Source organism: Trachurus trachurus, assembly GCF_905171665.1.
Source record: "Trachurus trachurus genome assembly, chromosome: 23".
Taxonomy (NCBI): Eukaryota; Metazoa; Chordata; class Actinopteri; order Carangiformes; family Carangidae; genus Trachurus; species Trachurus trachurus.
In genome coordinates this window covers 24,556,477-24,578,242 of record NC_139912.1, presented here as the reverse complement: position 1 = coordinate 24,578,242, position 21,766 = coordinate 24,556,477, and the positions used below count along the sequence as shown (strand labels likewise).

Genomic DNA, 21,766 nt, shown 5'->3' with positions numbered 1-21,766 from the left:
AACAATTTGTTGCTATTACTAAGATCACAGCTCAGTCTGTGTGATTTAAAGAGACTCACCTTGTCTGAGCGTCCGTTGTTGAGGCTGAGGTTGCTGACGGCCGCCACCTTGGCGTCCAGGACCTGCTGCTCTCTCTTCAGCTGCTCCTTCATCTGCCGGGCCTCGGCGAAGGCCTTGCTCACCGCCTCGTGGTCGTTCAGGTAGGCTGTTGTGGACAGCGACGACAACAAGTCTGCTGAGACACCACACAGACACACAGAGATAGAGACAGAGACAGAGAGGACAAGCAATTAATTTGGTTTTGCATGTTCATTAAAAGTGGAAACGGTGATTTCTTTATGTCGCTATTTTGACTTGTTTAGAAAAAATAAGAGAGAACAATAAAGACAGATTTTATTGCTTTTGCAGTTGAGTAAATGAATGTGACTGTGTGTGTGTGTGTGTGTGTGTGTGTGTGTGTGTGTGTGTGTGTGTGTGTGTGTGTGTGTGTGTGTGTGTGGAAGCCGGCAGGAGGTTTTCATCCAGAATAAATCTTCCCCTGAACCATGAGGTAAAGACATTAACATACACTTGATGAGGTGAGTTTTGCCGGCGCATGTGCCTGTGTGTGTGTGTGTCTCTGTCTCTGTCAGACTTGTGCACATACATACACACACACACACACACACACACAGTGCACACAAGGACCACTTGAGCTGGTGGAGCTGGGCATGTGAGTCAGATTGAGCCTGTAGCCTTGGTACATGCTGCCCACTGCCTCCCCACCTGCCCTCAGCCTTTCACACAAACACACACACACACACACACACACACTATCACGACGTCCAAACCCTGGATTCCTCTTTAAATCACATTAAAACATCCACCCTAACAGCTCCACTTTGAACAGAGGTGGCCAGATGACTCTTATTACCAGTAAAAAGTCCTGCTAATTTCCCCAGTTGAGAACATCTGCCCTGCCGCCTCGCAAAGATCTGATCTCTCCACTCCGCCTCGCCACCTATTATTTGTATTATTTCCGCAGCTTAGCCGCCGATGAGGCATCTGAGGCATCTGCTTTGACCGTGTGTGTGGGTGTGTGTGTACTGTGTGTGTGTGCGTGTGATTGTGTGCACTGCTATCGCCTCTCTCTATCAGCCGGGTTAGCTCTTAACAAAGAGCCGCGGCTGGCTTATGGGGCCTTTATCTGCGCTAATCCGCACTGCTAATGCCATCTCAGGCCAGATTACCAGCTTCAGATTGGTAATGACAGAGCCGTGAACTCTTTCAGAAGTCATAACCGGAAAATCTGGATGTGAGCAGGGCCAAAAAAAAAAGAGGTGGAAGGGGTGGGAGAGGACAGAGGAGGGAGAGGGCGATGGAATCGGGTGGCAGTCAATTTTAATCTGGAGTCAAAAGAGAGGGAGGGCGACAGATAGATATTCTTGTGCATATGAATGTGTGTGTGAGTCTCGCTTAGACTGACAGTGATGCCAACCATCCAGACAAGTGAATGTGACCCAGATAGAGGGAGAGGGGGGGGGGGTCTCTCTTTCTCACTCTACACACACAACTTTAGTCTGTGAGCACCAAATCCCTACAGACAGGCGCAATACATTCCTGACCACGAAAAACTGTCCGGCAGGGAGATGAGAGGCAGCTGCACTGTTTTATGACAGGGACAAAGACAAATGTGTGATTGTGGAAGAAGTTACAGGCGCTGACAGCCCTTCAGTCTGGGTTGAGATGAGAAGATGGATGGAAGGAAGGAAGGATGGATGGATGGATGGATGGGGGTCACAGTAAGAGGAACATGCCCCTGGGTTGGTAGGTGTCAAAAAAGAAAGAGGTGCACTGTGAAGTTGCTAGAGACTGAAACTATCTTTCACCCATCTAAATGAACCCAGTGAAATCATCTCATCACCTGCAAAAACCTCAGAGGACAGAACAGCTGATCATCTGCTCCTGGTTTGCTCTAATTCCGCAGCTTTCCTTTTAAATAAGCCGACATAATACACCTTCTATTCTTCCCAGAGTCACCTCTTTATGACGACACAAGTGACATAAAAGAGATGTACTAGTGAGTGTTAAATGAGGACAGACTTGTGACTTGTGTAAAATTCAGTTTCATATAATAAGTGGTGGGGGAAGCACTGAGATATTTGTGGTAAAAGTATGAATACAATAATGATACTTTGAAAAACGTCATTTAGAGTAAAAGTCTTAAGTATTTACTCTTAAATGGAAATTGTGGCTCATCTCCGTCACATAATATCAAGGTTGGTTGCTAATCTTATATAAAATAATCCACATTCCGTAAAAATATATGACATTTTACCAGCTGATCATTTATTTTATACAATCTGTAAAGTAATAAGCAACCAACGCTGAACTCAAATTCTAACATTTCTCTCTGAATCAAAAGGAAACAGATAAGTACAAGTACAGGTTGTGTTTTGTTGTTCTCTGGGAGATATAAAAATGTTGTGAGCCCTTGTCCTAACCCAACAAGAAAATACTTTTAACTCCCATGTGACCCTAAGTGAAGAAAACACATGGAAGAAATCTTCTCTAAAAGCAGAATTTTGCTGTGTGTACATTTCTGGACTCCACGATGATTACTCACTGTTTAATTCTCTCTACATCCACTACTAGTGTGTCTATTTAAATCACCTCAACACACACACACACACACACACACAGCCACGCGCTCACTCCCACATCAAAACGACCGCCTTTTCCAATTTGCCTGCCCTGTCTTTCCCCTCTGAACTTGTAACAGGAATCCTAATACGACTATAAACCGTAATAAGAAATGTGCTGGTGACTGAGTAAACTCAGTGGCAACAGATGGGACCATGAGTTCCTACAACACAAAACACACTGGTATCCACACACAAATAATTCAGCGGGGATCACACACAAACTTTAAACACTGTAATCCATTTTTCTGAACAAAAAACATCTGGGACCGCAAATCCACTAATCTGATATTAAATCCGCCGATTTGTTGAAAAACAGTGAGATTAGCCAAGAAGTCAGAAAAAATGACTAACTGCCTATTGCATAGGAGGCGGAGGTGGGATTGTGTTTGTGTGCATGTGTGTGTGTGTGCATGTGTGTGTGAGCCTTTGTGTGCATTTGAGTGTGTGTGTTGTCATTGTGTCATTAATGCTGGGTGTTTGCGCTGTCCTGGCTCATGTAAGAGGCTTGTCTAATCTCATTGGTGATACCTCCTGTCTGTCATGCGCTCCTCTCTTTATTATTCCCCCGCTTCATCGCTCGGGAAAAAAAAGTGTTAATCCCCATCTCTCCCTCTCTCTCTCTCTCCCTCCCTCCCTCCCTCTCTCCTTCCCCTCACTCTGTCTCTGTCTCTTTCAGTCACTAATAAACACATAACAATGAAACAGCCCCGAGGCAAATAGCGGCACGGAAGAAACACAAACACACTAATTATAGCCTGTTACATATGTGTAATATTTGAACTATCAGTGTTGTGTGAAAAATGGATTAAGAGTACAAAATAGTGATTCATTTATGTCATATTTTATGTATGTGTGCATATGGTCGGGTATGATTATGGTACTGGCACTAGCAACAATGGCAACACTATTCTTGTCTTGCTACTACCAGCACAACTATTACTGTTTTCCTTAACGACATACATTGTCATAATGGGATAATGGGAATCATTAGCAAACGCTTCTCAGTGAGTGTGTCCTGAAGTGTAGGCTCACTTATACCATGTGTGTACAATAATGTATGTCTGTCCTCATATGTTTCCCTTGGACAGACAATTTGCTGTGTACAGGATCATTGTGTGTGTACTGTATTAAATGGCTTTGGGTTGATTACAAATATCTTATGTCTTAACTTTGATTATCATGCATATTGGTAATGATAATAAAAAATGTAGATGCCAAATAAATGATCAAAAGTCCAATGGAACAAGGATTCTAGGTGGAGAAGGGGTAGGAATTAATAAGCTAATGCTTCTTATTAATAAGCTTATGCTCCTATTCCTTTTCAAACATACAAGGTTTTTATCGACTAGTGCTTCAAGTGTAATATGTTATTCACATGTTTGAAATAAAATATTCATTCATTCATTCGTTCATTCATTCATTCACAAATATATCTATAAGGAAATCTATAAAGCTTTTTCAGCTTGTTGTATTGTGGTCATTTTTACATTGGTGTTTTTCTGGATGTAGCTAAGCAGCTAGCCAGCTTTGCAGGAAGATGACTCCCTCATTCTTTTTATTTAATGTTGAATGACTTTCTAAACAGTGGAAGCAGCCATCAGCTGGAAAGAGCTAAAACAACCTACACTCAACTGATGACAAAAATACAACACTGACGCTGTAATAACCTACTATTATCCTCCAAAGTTCCTGTGGTGTGTGTGTGTGTGTGTGTGTGTGTGTGTGTGTGTGTGTGTGTGTGTGTGTGTGTGTGTGTGTGTGTGTGTGTGTGTGTGTGTGTGTGTGTGTGTGTGTGTGTGTGTTGACAGACTTCAGTCCACTTACCTATTGAGCTGACTCTGCTGGGCGGTCCTCCGATGCTGGAGGGGGCGACGCTGTGCTTCATGGAGCCGGCGGGGCCCAGCTTTGCAGCGGCGGCAGCAGCAGCAGGGACCTGTGGGGAAGTTGGGGGGGAGTTGGGTGACTTGCTCTCGGATGCCTTAGGCTTGGCCGACAGGTTCAGTGGCTGTGCACCCTCACTGTCCTGCAAAAACCAAAACAGCACAGTTTCGCCTGCTGTGACCACCGTAAGAATTTGGAGGTGGGAGGCAGGAGGGGACCCCTCGCGCTCCATCACCCAAAACCACTCGCAAGTCAGGCTTCGACACGTGCTAATTAGATGGGAGCACCATGCACAGCAATCTGAGGCAAGCCTGGCGGGAGAGATGACAAGGTGCATGCCACTGCCCGTCTCCAAACAGCTCATCATAAACGGGACAAAAAAAACAGAAATACTCATATTTCGGTGCAAACCACTGACATTCACATGCACAATAACTGACTTCCTTCTGACCCTTCACAGAGGGCGACATGATTCATGCACATGCACACTCCACATGCAGGCTCCGGTAAACATGCATCACTGTACGACACTGCTCCTCTGCATGCTTCCAACAAGGCCAGCGGCAAGAGCAACAATCAGACACGTGAGGAGGACAGACACCTGCAAACTCTCTCAGGAAGAATGACACCTCTCACACACTGCCTCTACAGCTGTGACAGTCTAAAGACACGCTGATGTCTCCACGTATCAAACAGCCAACAGAACAGAGGGCTGTCTGCCACTTCAATGTGCACTTGCTCCATTAGAAACGGGGGCGACCAGTAGCACTTTCACAAACACACTCGCAGCCCAAGGAAACGATCAATACATCTTCCTGCAGCAGCTGTTTTTTGAGGTGCATATTGATGATGCCAACAGTATTTGTGTATTAAGACAGATGCCAAAAAGGTGCTCTGTATTCATACATCTGCGCGATTAAATCCGCTCATTCATCTAAATCAGCGGGCGTCTGAACAACGACACATGTAGCAGACAGCGGCTCCTAAATGAATCGGCATGTGGACCACCGCAGAAAGCCCGGGGCTGTTATCACGTTAATTGTCATGGCAACATCACCCCTGCCGATGACCTAATCCAATCAGGGGGAGCCTCGGAGGGTCACATGACAGGAAGGAAGGAATTAGATCGCCGAGGGGCCAGATGTACACCGACCACTCTGTGTAATTAAAACTCTGCAATTAAAAGGCAGACACAACATGGGGCAAGGGACGGCTTAATGGGCCCACCAATAAACATGCACAACAATAGTGTCTTTGTGCTGTAAAAAATAGATTTTTGTACATTATTTTGTTTGTGTATTCAATGTGTTTGGGTGTACATTATACAAAGGTAACTTTAACCATTACAGGTGTGAGCTTATTGAAGCATAGAATAGAACAGACGCATAATTTTTCTCTATTTTCAGATCATTAGTCTAATTGCTGCTTAGGAGGAGAGGAATCCAGCATGCAGCGCCATCCAAAAAAGAGAGCAAGTGCTGTATGTCTATATGTGTGTGTGTGTGTGTGTGTGTGTGCGTGTGTGGTATCTCCACTCATTAAGGCCGACTTTCCCTGATTCCCACTCCTTGAGTCGTACTAAGCCTTATGAGCCCCTCACAACTCAATTAAGCCCTTCCAATTAAGCCCCTACATGTGTACGTGCCTGTGTGTGTGTGTGTGTGTGATTGCAAGTTTGCGTGTGTGTGTGTGCGTTCGTTCGTGTGCGATGAGGCCTAACCGGATTGTCCTTCATTAGGGGGGTCTTTCTAAATAGACGGAGGACCCCCAAAGATGCCTTCAGTGAGACAATGGGCCGGAGGAGAAGAGGAGAGAAAGGAGAAGAGAAAAACTGAGCGGGATCTTCTCAATCCTGACCCGGACTATGGTGGGCTTTGGCTGGGAACACGTTTGAATATTTATTACAAATAGATAATGCCTCTGCCTCTTGTACAGTGGATGGGGGAGTTTCCTCTTAGCGCCAAGCCAAATCCTATGGTGGGAAGGTGGCCAACCTGCATTATGCCAGTGTGGAGGAATTAGTTTAGACAGTGGGGCTCAGAGGCTTGGACCGACTTGTTTATGTGCGTGTGTGTCATTGTTCAACAAGCTCTAAATCTCATGACTGTGTGTGTGTGTGTGAGTGCGAGTGTGTGAGGCCTCTAAAGCCTCTTGGAATCTTGAATTAATACAATTGCTTTTGTGTCTGTCTTGGCTGATGAAACAGTCTCCAGCTTTGGGGCCGAAAACATGCGGAGAGACAGCGAGAGCCAGAGGGACAGGAAAGAGAGAGACACAGGAAACATGAGGGGAGAAATAATGTGTGTGTGTGTGTGTGTGTGTGTGTGTGAGAGAGAGTGTGTGTGTGGGGGCCGTATCACTTGTGTGGACACAGACATGTGAAAGCGACATCAGGGTTCTGCATCTTATCACAGGGGCTGACGGTTCAATTAACAGGACAAGTGTGTGTGCCACCGTCGTTTATCCTGGTCAGGGGTGTGTGTGTGTGTGTGTGTGTGTGTGTGTGTGTGTTTCAATGTGTGTATCAACACCTTTACACTGCATTCCTCCGTCTCCCTCTCTCTTCCTCTCCTTGCAGCTATAAGTGACTGATTAGATATTAATTGTATTGTCATGTTTAATTCTATCAGACACAGAGGCAGATGTGACGTGTCTCTCAGCTTGTGGCAGCGATTCAACAACACAGCAACTCCTCCAGTATGTTAACACACTTGATATTTTCTGCTAATTTGTTTTTGGAGGAAATATTCCTGTAGACGTGACTTCACCTTGACAGTCTGGCTGATTTATTTTTTTGTTTGGTTGTTTTCTCTTAATTCTTCTCTCCAACTGGACTGGGCCTCCTGTCTTGACACTGTCTTCTTTATCTTATTATTATGTTTTGGAGAATTAAATTGCATAAAAAGTATCTAGCGTCTGAATGGCCGACTCTGAGACTTCATAACAATTCAAGGTTACATTCGTTAAACCTTCAAAAGTTTAGACTTTCATGGTTTCACAGAGCCATCAAAGGTCATGAATACCAAATGACATTTTTGCAGTGAGCCACAAACTCTTCCCCAAAACCTTTTTAAAGTGATGGCAGGGGTCTGTGTGTGTGTGTGTGTGTGTGTGTGTGCGCGGTAAGACAGTGCTATTGGCAGCAGTTTGCTGTGTGCCAGATGTTGGAAACTGTTTTGTTCTTCATTTCATCTGCATGGGTAATCATACATTTGTATGTGTGTGTCCATGTGAGCAGTCATAGAATTAAACATCACATATAGATACTAATTTAGATCTTTTACTTTGTACGCTAACATTGTACAGTGTGTTTGTTAAATATTGATCTTCAAGTATCAATTGTATCAATTATAATTCATTATGCACATTGGCTTCTTTCAGAGTGTTACAGTATACTGTACTGAATATTCTTGGATTGTTATTTATGTTGCATTAACATTAAAACATGATAATTGGTATTTCAGACAGGACTCACTGGAGCTTGTTTTTTATAATGATATATAAAATAATTAGTTTGGTATGTAAAACCATATTCCTCATGTAAACTAACAGCTAAGTGAAGTAAAAACTATATAATTATGTCTCACTCTCCCATAAAAATGTAATTACTGAAGTATTTCAAATGTGTAAATGTATGAAGCCACTTTCGACCACTGCGTGTGTGTGTGATGCATGTCAGCGAATGGGCTGCATATGGTGCATCACTTGAATTGCACTATTGTATGGGTGTGTATGCATGCCTGCCTACATAGAAAAATCCACTCTTGCGTATCAGAAAGCTAGATGTACGCTGCTGTGATTTGTGCTTGTCTGTGTGTGTGTGTGTGTGTGTGTGTGTGTGTGTGTGTGTGTGTGTGTGTGTGAGGGGGCTGCACGGTTTCTAGTTGGTATCTTGTTCTACACCTGTGTGTACATTTGCGCATGTGTGTGTGTGTGTGTGCCCGTGTCTCACCCGAGGGTAAAGCACTTAAGCGTTGTGTGCCTGAGTCCAAACAGCTGTGAGCAGAGGCAGGCAGCGGCTCTCTAAATGACTAGAGACCTGAGATAGAGCCCACAGGGGGGGCACACCTCTGAAATATACATGTCACTCACCCAGAGAGAGACGGAGACAGGGACAGAGACGGGTAAGAGACTTTAAAGAATGAGTGGGAGTGCTGCAGTAGTAAGAGTGAATGAAAGGCTGAGAGGTAGAGAAAAAAGAAAGAGGAAAGAAACAAACATTTCTTATCCTATGTTTGACTCCCCATGCTCACAAAAAGAGGCGCTGCAAGGGGGAGTAACCCCAAAACAGCTCAGTGCTCAATTGGCATTTTGTCTCCATGGGGCCTGTTGGGGTCCATGTGGTGTCCACTACCCAGTCTGCCACTCCCGCTGGACTGGGGAGGACATTATGGCTCCCCACGTCCCCGTCAGCCCAACTCCATATATATGCTAATAAGACGTGTGTGTCAATGGGGCGGGACGGTAGTGTGTGTGTGTGTGTGTGTAGGGCGGGGTTGATGGACAGGGAAGCAGGGGTGTGAGCTCTGGGGTCAACCACAAGCTTTAATCTGGGCCATGAGCCCGTCCCAACAGTGTGTGTGTGTGTGTGTGTGTGTGTGTGTGTGGACACAGGAGTTGGCACTGGTCAAGAACAATCTTAAAAAAAGGATGACAAAGTATGACGGTTAAGTAGCAAAGGAGAAAGAAGTGGAAGTTGAAACACAGAAAGAAAAAGAAGAAGAAGAGAAAATTCTGAGAAACTTTGATTTATGTGATAAAATGTTGCTTTAGCACTGATCTGAATTCAGATTGTCCAACTCTGTGGGATCTTGATAGTGTTGTCCCACTATTAGACAGAGCAGCCTGGGAGGTGTGTGCTGATTTGTGACTGACCACTACACTTGTGGAGGGCTCTGGGGCGGACGCAGGACGGCAGGGGGCATGGGGCCTGAGTGTGTGTGTGTGTGTGTGTGGCTGGGGGGAGGTGGTCAAGGTCCCAATAGCCCACCAGATATTCATAGAATTCCACTTGAATGGACACACGTCTTCCCTTCGCCCCCATTGGGCAGCCAGCCGAGAAAACGGCACAAACACCAATACAACAGCAGCTGGAGCTCTGTGATAAAGTTCACAGTGTTTGACTTGCAGAGGTGACCGGGGGTTTTTCTCTGGCACCAAGTTGTACCAAGGTGTGCATTAGTATGAGGAGCTGACCGCTGCTCAGGACACTTGTTTGATTGAAAAAAAAAAAAAGGTTGGGGGTAGGGGTATGGGGGGGGGGTGCAATGCAAGATTCAAACAAGCCTGAATACACATTTTTGAATCATGCACTGCAGTGAAGGACAATCTCATCCAAGCAGACATTCAGTCATTCAGTGTGTGTTAGAATACTAGAAAGGCCAGAGTGTGTACAGTGATTTAGACAGAAAATATCATTTCTGGCTGCAACAAAGATAAATGTAATTAAAGTGAAATCCACTTTTTTTTTTGTCAGATTCGTGTTTTTATCTTTTCATAAAAAAGAGGAAGACAGGCATCTGCACTGAAACTTAGTTAGTGGAAAAAAAAAGTATCTGAAATCCACTGCAGCATTTAAGCTCAATTTGAATTTTAGGGATGGAAATGTGACTCCTGTACGTTCCCTCTGAAACTGTTCACTTAAAGAGTGAGAAAACAGTAGATAATATTGACTATTATGGTTTGTTAGCCGGCTCTCACACCCCACTGGCAGTTCTGGTATTTGACACATGTACATGCAGACATTCTCTTTTACCTTGGTCTTGCTTGGTGGTGGGGAGTTGCGCACTTTGTCACTGTGTGTGTGCGTGTTGGTGGGTGGCGAGTGTGTACCAAGGTTGGCCTGGGGGGGCAGGCTGCCTCCGTGCTGCTTGGCCCCCGGGGACACCTGCATGGCAGCCAGCTGAGCTGCGTACAACTGCTGCAAAGTCAGGGAGACAGACAGACAGGCAGAGAGACAGAGAGACAGACGGGATCAGAGTTGAGGAAGGAGGAGGAGAAGAGAGGGGGGGGGGCAGTAAGACAGGGGCAGGGGGGAGTGGGGGAGAGAGAAGAGAGAGAGAGAAGAAAGGGACAACATGAATAAATGAATACTCGAGAGCGCACAAACAAAAAAGAAGACACCGGCTAAAAAGCTCTGGAAGACGAGGCCATTAGTGGCCCGGCCTCTGTTTGTGTGACACAGAGAGGAGAGATAGAGAGGGACATCACCACTGTCAGCCCCCTCCCTCACCCCATGGGAGAAGTGCTAACAGCCTCTCTGACAGGCCCAGAGATGGCCATGTCCCCTCCAGGTGCATCGTGGGAGAAAGGGAAAACATTCCGGCTATCGAGGTCACGCCGCAGAGCCCGGCTCCGGCTCAAGGTGAAAAAAAGTGATGATGGAGGGAGAAAGAGAGAGAGAGAGAGTGGGTGAGTGAGAGAGAGAGAGAGAGAGAGTGGGTGAGTGAGTGAGAGAGAGAGAGAGAGAGAGAGAGAGGGAGGAAACATTGTGAAGCTCCATGCCAGATGGGACATGCCAGAAGTGCCTCTTGCCCCTGCGCTGTTTTGAGTGTTCTGACAATAAGATGCAAAAACACAGAGAAAGGCTATAAAATAGTCTACAGCAAAGATAAATTGATTCAATAACTGCTGAGGGAAACAAAAACAAAAAAAACAGGTTTTCCCAATTCTTATTTATGTATTTAATTAATTTCTAATTAAATAAAAGCATTATGGCGTGAGCTGCTATGGTGTGAACATACTCGGGGAATATTTATGCAATACCATTGTATCACACTAAACAGTCTCTGGCCAGTATTTCCACAGCAACAGACACAACATAATATTAACAACTTGGAAGGAGCTTCAATATTCATAAAGGCTTCTTTCTGCCTCTCTATCTCCCTCCTCAAAATCATCCTGCGAAGCTCAATTACTTTCATGTCGGCTAATACAAATCTCCAAGATGCTGTTTTGTTTTTCTCAGAATTGTTATTCCCTCCTCTGAAGAGCAACAGAATGGTTGTTTTTGCGAGAAGTAACTGATGTGTGTTTTTTTGAATAGTTATAATTGTTATTATTTATTTCTGGTGGAAGATTTTTCTGGAAGAGGACCATTCTTTTTTTTTTTTTTTTTTGAGTTTAACTTCCGTCCTTCTGTTGGCGCTTGGCTGCCGGCCACCAGCGTCAAACAAAGGCTGGTTTATGCAAATGGACAAGGAAGAGATGCTGTCACTGCTATTTCTCTCTCTCTCTCTCTGTCTGTTTGTACCTCTCTCTATCTCCCTTGACAGCCACATTAGTGTCTGCTCTCCTCTGCTATCTTAAATAAAGACATTTATCTCTTTTTATACAAACAAGAAAAAAATGGAGACATTCAAACTGGCAGCACACACTCACACAAAGAAGCACTTTTTGGAAGAAACTCATATTTGAATGTGAAATATTCTCCGCCTGACTGTCACTCACATGTGGCAACAACGATGTTCACTGTGCAACAATGTAACTGTAAAAGTAACATGTTTTCTATTACAGTACTCTGTCTTTTTCTGTTGCTTTTCATTTCACTCTCAAATAAGATGCCTGCCATTCCAAAAAGATGAGTTGCACTGGGAGGCAGAAATCTAAACAAGGCACAAGGTAACTCCATCCCTGACAAACACTTTGTGACTGGATGCTTTAAATTGAGGAAATACTGAGGCGTGAAAGTGATGCTGTGAAGAGTAATGGAGGAAAGTCTTCACGTGGCTGTTTTAGCGCTCTTTCCTCAATATTTGATTACCTTCTTCGCTTTCTTGCACCTCAGCATTTTGTCACAAGCTCTGTGAAAAGTAGAGGAGTGAACGTTTGTTCTCCAATGACATTCAACAGTCCAGCTCCATCAAAGGCTTTGCTGCTGTTTGGAAATAAACCTGTGGCCAGAGTGTCAGCATCTGCCACTGCCCCCGACACCGAGGGGAAGGATCATAATTGAGGTACATAAGGTAGACAGTGCTGCTGCTGCTGCTGCTGCTGCTGCTGCTGCTGCTGCTGATGTGAGATCAGCGGGAGCCGGGTCATGGTCTGGTGAGGACCGGCTCGCTGAGATCAGATCAGCCTCCGCTCGCCCGTTTCTCTTCAATTAGCTGCACTGTGGCTCCTGGAAGAGAGAGTGATGGAGGGGAGGGGGGGGGGGGGGCAGCCGAGCATGAACACCCCCCCTCCCCTTCCTACCAGCCAAACCCCCTAGCGAGTGGACCACAGGCGGTGTGTGTGTGTGTGTGTGTGTGTGTGTGTCCTGCCATATTCGGACCAGTGGTTCAAAGGCTCTTTATTTGTGGAGTGAATTGAGTTCCATTACAAGGCCAGCTCCCGTCACTCACACACACACACACACACACACACACACTAGAGAGGGCAGAGCTCTGTGGAGCGCGCCCAGAGCGTCGCCACAACGACATGCATGTCAACAAACAGGAAGTGACAGCGCAAGGCCCCCTGGGGTGACCGGAGGAGCAGGCACAGGCACACAACACACACACAGACAACAACAACAACACAATGAGTGTGTGCGGGGGGGAGGGGGGCACAATTATAGGTACAGCATAAAACTAAGGAATTTCTCCCTTTACTGTTGAGCTGTGTGTGTGTGTGTGTGTGTGTGTTCCTAATCCCTCAGTGTGAGGCCATGCAGCGCTAACACATCTGCTTGTGTTTTTGTGTGTACGTGAACATATCTAGTGGTCAGTGTGTGCTTTGCCACATGACCCCACTTCCACAAATGTGTGTGTGTGTATCAATGTGTGTGTGTCCTATTGCTGAGGTGAGAGGTGAGGTGTGTATCGGTGTTCTCTGACTGAAGACATGGAGGTGATTGTTTGGTATTAGTATTATTGATGCTGTGTGAGTAGGTGTGTGTGTGCGCTTACACACACACTAAGCTGCTATTTCTTCTGTCATCTGAGTCGATGGGGATGTGTGTGTGTGTGTGTGTGTGTGTGTTGGTCAATAATCTGCAGCTTTAGTCAGATTAGCAGCCTGCTGGTCTTTGTTGTCAGAGTTAGCGTTAGCGTTAGCGCTGCTTCAGTTGGAGCTCCATTGTTTCCCCCGACAACCAGGACTATTGTCACTTCTTAATGGATTCTCCTCCGTCTTTCTGTCTGTCCCACTTCCTGCCTATCTGACCACAGTTTTTTAAGCTGCAGCAGTTTCGGCACTGAATGACAAAAAAAAAGAAAAGAAAAGAAAAAAGAAGCAAGTGTTGAGTCAGAGACACAAACACTTCCCTTTCTTTACGTCCCATCAGCCTCTCTATGGATTTCTCTGCTTTGAGCCTTTCTGCAATTAAAAACTCTTTGTGAGTGAAGTAAGCAATAAATAAAAAAAACTAAATAATAAAAAACAACGCCCACAATTAAATAACATGATTACAATGCCTTCCTTATACTTTTATGGTGCAGTCTCAAGGACAAACACACACCAAATCAATTTTCTTTGACAACAGAAATCACAAATATTTCACTTGCTTTGTGTTTTTGCTTTCCTTTGACATCGAAATGAACTTTATAGAACAAACAAATAGAAGTTTGCCATCATTGTATTTTTGCTGTATTGAATTCGATGTAGTATTTGCAGTACAAAAACTGACACTAGTTGACTTTTACACATTGGTGTTCGTACGGACCTTTATACTCCTCCTTTACTCATTACTTCCTTTACTCAGAAGTTGCAAAGCAGAATGTCCTTAACCAAAGCCACCTATCTCTGCTGCCTATTGATTTCACATTGATCCCATGCTGTTATCACAAAATGGCATTTCCTTGCAACTGCAAGAGTCTATAAGGTTAAAAAGCAGATACCGACACTGAAGCAATTCTCACGCCTGAGGAAAATGCTTCTCTGCGCTCTTTCGCTCATCTAGATAAGGTTTTGTGGAGAAACGAGTTGCGCGATTGATTTCTCGTTTACCTTCTCTCATCCGTTCCCTCTCCCTCTTCCCCAGCCCCAGCCCCCCCCCGCCTGTTGTCTGTGCGTCCATCTCTCCGGTGTACAGTGTGGTAATCCAGGACAATATGTTCCAACATCTGCCTCTCCATATGAAGCCTGACCCTCACACTGACCCTCTTTATACCATGTCACACACACACTCACACACTTTTTCTCCCTCTCATACATCCATACTTTTCTCGCCTCCGCTTACCTCCACCCCCCCCATCATTCTCTCAGTTTATCCTTTTAACTGATCATCCCTCTAAATACCTCTCTGGTACCTCTGCCTTTTCATCTTTATCTCCAATCTTGCTATCTTTGCCTGGATAAGTGCATTTTTCTTTTTCTTTTTCAGCGCTCTCTCTGTCCTTCTCAGTCCATTTATGTGATGTGGTTGATATCAATGATATCAAGGGTCAATAGGGAGCCAGATTAACATGCTCTAATGCACAATGTCACACTCATCCCCCAGATTAAGATGCTAAATGCCAACCTTGTACACTCCAAAGCCTCCATTGCCTTGAAAACCTTCTATGGAGGATTGTGTGTTAAGCTCTCATTATATGAGTTACTCTGTTCATTTCTATGGAGGACTTTTCAAACATAGAAAGAGCTTGAAATCATTCAGAGATTAATACATTTTTTCTAAGAACTGCACTTAACTCAAAGCCATGCTATTGAGATATTTCCCTCTAATTCCTCTTTCTTTCTATGTATACACTTCTAATGCAGTGTAATCGGGGCAAAACTAACCAGGATTTATCTACAGTATACCCTGTCAAAACAAAGACCTCAAGACCAAGTGGGATGTAGACCTCACAAAAAGTTTAATGTCAAAATCAAATCCTCTAATAAGTTACACATTTGGTACGTGCATAACTGAAGTAGCAGCTTAAAACACTATTTCTGGATTTCTTGAAATTAAAACGAGATCTTGCAGAGGTAGTTTGTGTGAGTCTAGCTTTAAAAATCTTTCAAACAGATATACTGGCTTAAAAATACAAACATGTCTGTTTTGAAAGTGCCTGTTCACGTGATCATAGTTATTTCAGTTTGCGTTCGAGACAACACTTTTTATCAGAAAGCCACAAATGATGTGTGTTGAGTCTGGAAGACATGTGCACGCATCAGGCCAGCATGTGCTCACTAAAAATACCAGAATGTTAGATGATGGGAAATGCATTAGAAAAGAGTTTTTAGTGGTTTGAATTATACTTGGAGTGCTTTAATGCAGCTTGACCAGGAACCCAGCTGCTAAACATGAAAGTAGAGAATTAAATAACAAGAACTTGGTTCAGAACATATTCATGACTAACTAATAACTACTTGGAAAATCAGCAAAGATGCCTGTTTGGTGATGCACCGTGTCAATAGCTGAGTGTGTATAACGTGGGCTTCTTATAATCTGTATATTTCCATGCACTCTTCAATATAAAAGGAGTTTGCCCTGCCCTGTATCTGAAAATCTTTCATTTTATTCCTCTATTTGTGTGTGTGTGTCTCGGCTAAGTGGGTTCACTTGTGTCCTCTCCGTCAAACCACTGTGTTGCCGTGGCGACCCCGGGCCCGGACCGACTGTCATGTCTCGTCTCGTCGCGACAGAAACACCTTCTTATCAAATGAGGGCGCAGAGACGATCCCAAAGGAAATCCATCCACATTGAGACATCTGTACTTGTGTTAGCCTGGACAAATCTGTTTCTTTCTGACAAAGCCTTAATCTCAACGTGTGACTGTGTACTTGTGTGTGTGTGTGTGTGTGTGTGAGTGTGCATGCGAATGGATGTGTGTTTTTCTGGGAGGATTGTAAGAAAGAAATCTGCTAGTGAGATGTTTTTTTGCACTTGTTGTGTCCTCTTGCCCCTCCCTGCTGGTTAAAAAAAAAAAAAAAAAAAAAAATCCAATTGCAAGGTGGACAAAGCCGTTCAACTGGAGATTTTGAGAGAGTCTGAACACAGTGGAACATATGGACAGCTAGATTGGAGCAGTAATAACAGCACAGAGGGCATTATTCTTGATCTAAACACACACACGCACAAACACACACATGAAAGTAATAATGAAAACAGTGACGACAGCGGGCTCCGTTCTCCGTGATAGAATTACACAGCTCCTCTACTTCCCCTGTAGTGTCACTGTCTGGCATCTGGGACGGCACGTTTGGCTGACAGGTGCAAATGTCTGACACACACTCCGCCTCACCTTTAACCCCGATGTTCCCATCGCTCCCTGTGTGTGAACAGTAAGTGAAAAAGATGGAGAGGGAAATACGTGCATCACTACAGCTGTTTCTCTCCCATGTATACGTGTGTGTGTTACACTTTACGATGTGTGTATCAGAGACACAGGGGAGGGGAGGGTAATGTGTTTCAGAGGACGCCCCCACAGGCTCTAAACCTCCGGGAGAAGGGGGCCCCAAAGCCCACGTGGATGTGAGTGAAGTATGTGAGGTCTAGTGGTGTGTGTTGTCAGCGTGCGGGGGTCAGAGAGAGAGAGGGAGCATACATGCAGTGGTCAGAGGAGGAGATTCTAAGCAATAGGCCACTTATTCTAAATATGCAGACAGGAAAAGGAGCAAAGTCAGACTCATCTTTCTTATGAGTGGGAAAACAGATGTTGACTTTTTTTTTTGTCTCCGTCATCTCTTCTTCGCTGCTTGACCTCCAGATTTATGGCAGCGGAGCGCACGGCACACCACTTTATCAAACCCATGAGTGCACGCACATATGGACTGTCCCTTTACATTTGATGGGTTGAAATGATCATCTTCCAATGCTATTTGTCAAAAAGCTTGAGTTTCATACGTCTTGTCATTTCTCAAAAACAAACAAGAAGAACTAAAAACTCTTTGTACCAGATGCAGATGTTTGGGTTATTTCAAACACACCACAAACCGTCCGAGCGGCTCTGACTGAAGAGGTCGAACCCTGTTCCATTAGTTTTCTTCTCTGTTGTGCTGCTGTAATATCGGTTAGCCAATCCCAAAAGAAAGAACTTAGGGACTCATGCAGATGATTTGATTTGTGGTTTGTGGTATGTTTACTGAATATGTCTGCACACAGGGTTAGACTACAGACAACGGCTGGTGAGCGCATTTCTGTAAGCACAAAGGAGGATTTCACGTTGATGGATCTCTTTCCTATTGCCTTTATTATGTACTGTACTATTAAAACTTGAATCTATAGAGACATGAGATTCACAATTGATTACATTGATCTTTTTTTCTTTTTCTTTTTCTTGATAACTAATCAAAACTCTTCCACTTGGTGCGTCAAAGTGCTCGTTACAACATCATTCTGATCACAATTATTAGTTAGATCACATCCTCTTCATGACTTCAAAACAGATCATAATCTCCTCAGCAGATGAGCTCTGACAGTCAAGTCTGATCATTTCTCATCTCTCTACAGAACTGCTTCAACCCCATTTCCTTCCTCTTGCAGGACAGAGCCAAAGGCGAAGGTTACACTTGTCAGTGCTGTGTGACTTTTGAGTTCTGATCATGTTTTCATGAGATCGCTTCATCGTCAACACTTTGGCTGAAAGTGACAGCTGTTCTCCCCCCCCCCTCCTGTGGCTGTGCTTGTGGTCTGGTCTAGCTCCGTGGGGGGGGGGGCAGCGGTGTGTGGTGTGAACACTGTCAGGGTTATGGGGATTTATTTCCCAATGGGACCACCCAGGCGAAAAGGAAAACAGCATGTTTTTTTCCCATTATTATTATAATCATCAGTGACATTTAAAGACTTCCTGTGTGTTTTGTGGTTCCTTGGTGTGTGTCGGCCCAGTGGTCTTACCTGGAGCTGCAGGGGGCCCAGGCCTGGTGTGGCAGCGGCAGCGGCGGCCATTGTTGTGGGGATGAGCTGGAGAGGGTAGGGGTCACCTGAAGGAAACCAGAGATCACAGTTTTTTAAAACATTGTCACTTTTTTTTGAGTGTTAAGTAAAAAACAGTGAATGGTTTTACACATTGGTGCCCTGTTTCTTCTTCTTCTTCCTCTCCATCTCTCTCCCCTTCCTCTTCAGCATCCCCCTGTCTCTATGGCCACACACCCCACCTCACCCCTCAACCTTGTGTTTTTCCTCCTCCCTCTCTCTCTCTCTCATCCCACCTTCATCCCTCGCTTCGCCCCCATGGACTCCCCTCCCACCACCTGAGTCCCTCTCTGCAGCTGTTAAAGCCATCCTTTGTGTGCGCTGCCGGTAGGGCCTTAATGAAAAGCCTGATTGTGTGTCCTCCTCCTTAATACCCCCTGACAAAGAGCAGCGAGGTGAGGGGATTCTGATAAAGCCGGCCCCAGCGCCGTAATTAAGAGCCGCCACTGCCGATTGCTGCTCTCTCCTCTCTTTTTTTTCCTCCCCCCTCTCAACTGTCTGTTCTATTGCTTTGTTGGGAGAGGGCTGCTTTCAGCCTCTCTCCTGCCCGTGTCCTTCTTGTTGTCATCTCTCTCTCTTCACAAGTTACTCTCCACCTCTGTCCCTTCCCTCTCCCTCTCCTCCACCCTCCCTCCCTCCCTCCCTCCCTCCTATGTCAGGAATGATAAATCAAGAGATAGATGGACGAGCAGGGCAAAGGGAGATGACAGAAGTGCAGCGAGAATGAGACAGAGAGAGCGAGGGAGAAAAGGAAGAGTGTGGATTATTAGTGACCAGGTGCAGATAGGCCGCGCTGTAATTACTCTGAGAGAGAGAGAAAAGGAGGGAGAGAAAGGTCAGAGATGAGGGGAGGGGGAGATAGACGGTGAGGGGGGGTGAGGAGGATGACTGTAGCTGATAATGGTCGTGCCTGTTGACAGCTTTGATTTACATAGGAACATGCCCACCAACCAACACAGAGAACATGGAGGAGGTCAAGCTTCTACTGGCAGCACATGGAGGGAACTTCATTCCTCATTAAGAAAACTTGGGAATGTTCTTATGGCTTGACCTTCCATTTCTGACCTGGACTCTGAGTGCAGCTGTCAGGCTCTCGGCCTTATCAGGACCTTCTATTGTGCATCTGTGTGCCCATGTAAACATGTGTGTGTATGTGTGTGTGTGTGTGTGTGTGTGGGGGGGGGGGGGGTCACATAAGCCAGACTTTCCTTCCAACATACTTTCCCATATTTTTTGGTTCGTATAAAAAAAAAAAATGAAAAAAAAATGAAGTGAAGCTGAGACATTCTCCGGCGGGGGAGGGGAGGCAGGAGGGATTAAAGAATTATTTCAGGACTGTGTATTCTAGGAGATGGGTCTTTTCTCTGCGCTCCCTAAACAAACATGAGCTGGGTGGATATTTATGCTCCTCCTGGGGGTCGCTGTAACAAAAGAGAGAGGGACGGAGGAAAGCAAACATGTTGCTCTTGGCTTGGGGACAGCAACCTCGCAGACCAGGCCGAAATCTCTCACTGACAAACAGACGACAGAGGGAGATAGATCACTTCCCTCCACCCCACTACAACGTCATCACCTTGACTTAGTGTCCATTAATGCAATATTTGACACTTTATTTGTAAATAGAACTTAGAGGGGCACTCACATAGTCCAGTTTATCATTAATACCTGTATAATAGTTGTAAAATGTATTACGTGGCTCTGAGTTTGAGAGAATGACCCTGATGATGTCATCAGTGTCATTTCAGTAAGGGGCTTGAGGCTTCAGTTATGTGTTATAGCCTTGGAATGTGAAATTTGGAAGACGTGAATACTCTTCAGGCAACCAAGTTGCATTCTGGGAAATGGATACAGTGTTTCTGGAGTTTGAAAAATCGTCTGTGACTACTAATTCAATTTTCAATGTTTTGATTATACCAGAGGAGTCCTGTAACTTTTACTTTACACTGTAACACTGAGCAACTTGATACTGTTGCCGTTCAACAAGTCTTGTAAATAAGACAGCCGCTCGGTGCATCGGCGTCCATATTGTGCGGATAAAATCTATTCATATCTTCAGAGCTATGAAGCGCCGTGAGAATATGTCAGAGCACAATGCTACACATGTCCTATTTAGAGCCGCAGCACCAAAACTACATCAACTCACAACAACTTTGAAAGTTGCCAGAGAGTTTTCTCAGGGGCGGCTCAGCCTGGCGCAGCGTGCCAGTCCGGTTGGAGCTGGCGGAGGCAGTGAAAAGACAAGCCCACCACTTGACAGGGTATTTACGTGGGCAGTGGGCGTGGGTGAAGATGGCACTAATTAAAATGGAATGGACTTGTTTGGGAAGCTGTGAAACTCTGAGGGAGAAGGGGGGAACAGGGCTGACTGTGCACGAGCTGGCGTTCGCGTGCACGCTCATATATTCTGCGTCTAAGTTTCTTTTTTTGTATTTTTTTTGTGTGTTTGTAGATCACAAAGCAAATCACTGGCTGCCTGGAAGTTTGTGTGTATGTGTGTGTATATGTGTGTGTGTGTGTGTCAGTGTGTGTGGGCTGTGTTGGAAACATGTTCTGGCTGCATCCCGTGTTAATGTGAGGAGAACCTGGGGCAGGTCACATTACCACCCTCTCTCTCCCCCCTCTGCTCACCCCCCCCCCCCCCCCCCCCCCCCCCCCCCCACGTGCATTTATTCCCAGCTTCCCCTGGCACCCACCCTTCTTTCTCTCTCTCTCTCTGTCTCCGTCTCTCTCTCTCTATCATGGTAAACAACACATTGCCACACAGCCGGAGCGTGATAGCCAAAAAAAAAGGAAAAAAGGAAAAAACAAAAAAACAAACAAAAAACATGTCCTGCAGGACGCCTGCATTTTGTTGCTTTTAGACATCAAAAAATAGACAAGACAAAGGGAAGGAGCCAAAAAGACTGAGCAAGAGAGGGACTGAGAGATAAAGAAAAAGAGGTTGAGAGTGTAAACAGGAAGGGTGTATTTGGACTGGTTTTTCTATTAAGAGAGAGCTGTTGTTGTGAGGGCGCGCTCGTCTTTTGGGAAACAATCCCAGTCCTTGTGTGGAAAAATGGTTACACACTACCTTGCTTAGTGAGAAAAATATTTGAAACGTCACACACAACAACTGCTTTGACTCTGTAAGTTGCACTTACTTATGGATGTGTGAGTGTGTGTGTGTGTGTGTGTGTGTGTGTGTACTCACTGCAACCAGGCTTGTAGTTGAAGCCAGGGGGCATGAGGAAGCCTTGCTGGGCTGCAGCCGCTGCCAGAGTCCTCTGATCCGGAGGAAAGACAGGAATCATCAGCGGAGGGAGCTGGCCCTGGACCTGCTAATAAAGGAGGGAGCAAAGGAGGAGGAGGGGGGGTGGAGGGTGGAGGGGAAATAGGAGGAAAA

The 21,766-nt window shown here is 45.2% G+C and overlaps 1 protein-coding gene across 6 annotated transcripts in view; it reads right to left on the bottom strand.

The window, feature by feature from the left end:
* The window catches only part of sox5 (SRY-box transcription factor 5), a 91,474-nt gene that overhangs the window by 9,007 nt on the left and 60,701 nt on the right, over positions 1-21,766 (bottom strand). For 2 of the 6 annotated variants that reach the window (XM_083999107.1, XM_083999110.1), the window contains 5 exons: positions 21,575-21,701; positions 18,307-18,392; positions 10,321-10,485; positions 4,509-4,707; positions 60-235 (listed from right to left, as the gene is read on the bottom strand). In XM_083999107.1, the coding sequence (XP_083855233.1) occupies positions 60-235; positions 4,509-4,707; positions 10,321-10,485; positions 18,307-18,392; positions 21,575-21,701 (753 nt within the window). The remainder of the gene's footprint in view (positions 1-59; positions 236-4,508; positions 4,708-10,320; positions 10,486-18,306; positions 18,393-21,574; positions 21,702-21,766) is intronic. The other 4 variants (XM_083999108.1, XM_083999111.1, XM_083999112.1 and 1 more) reach the window with 4 other exon arrangements.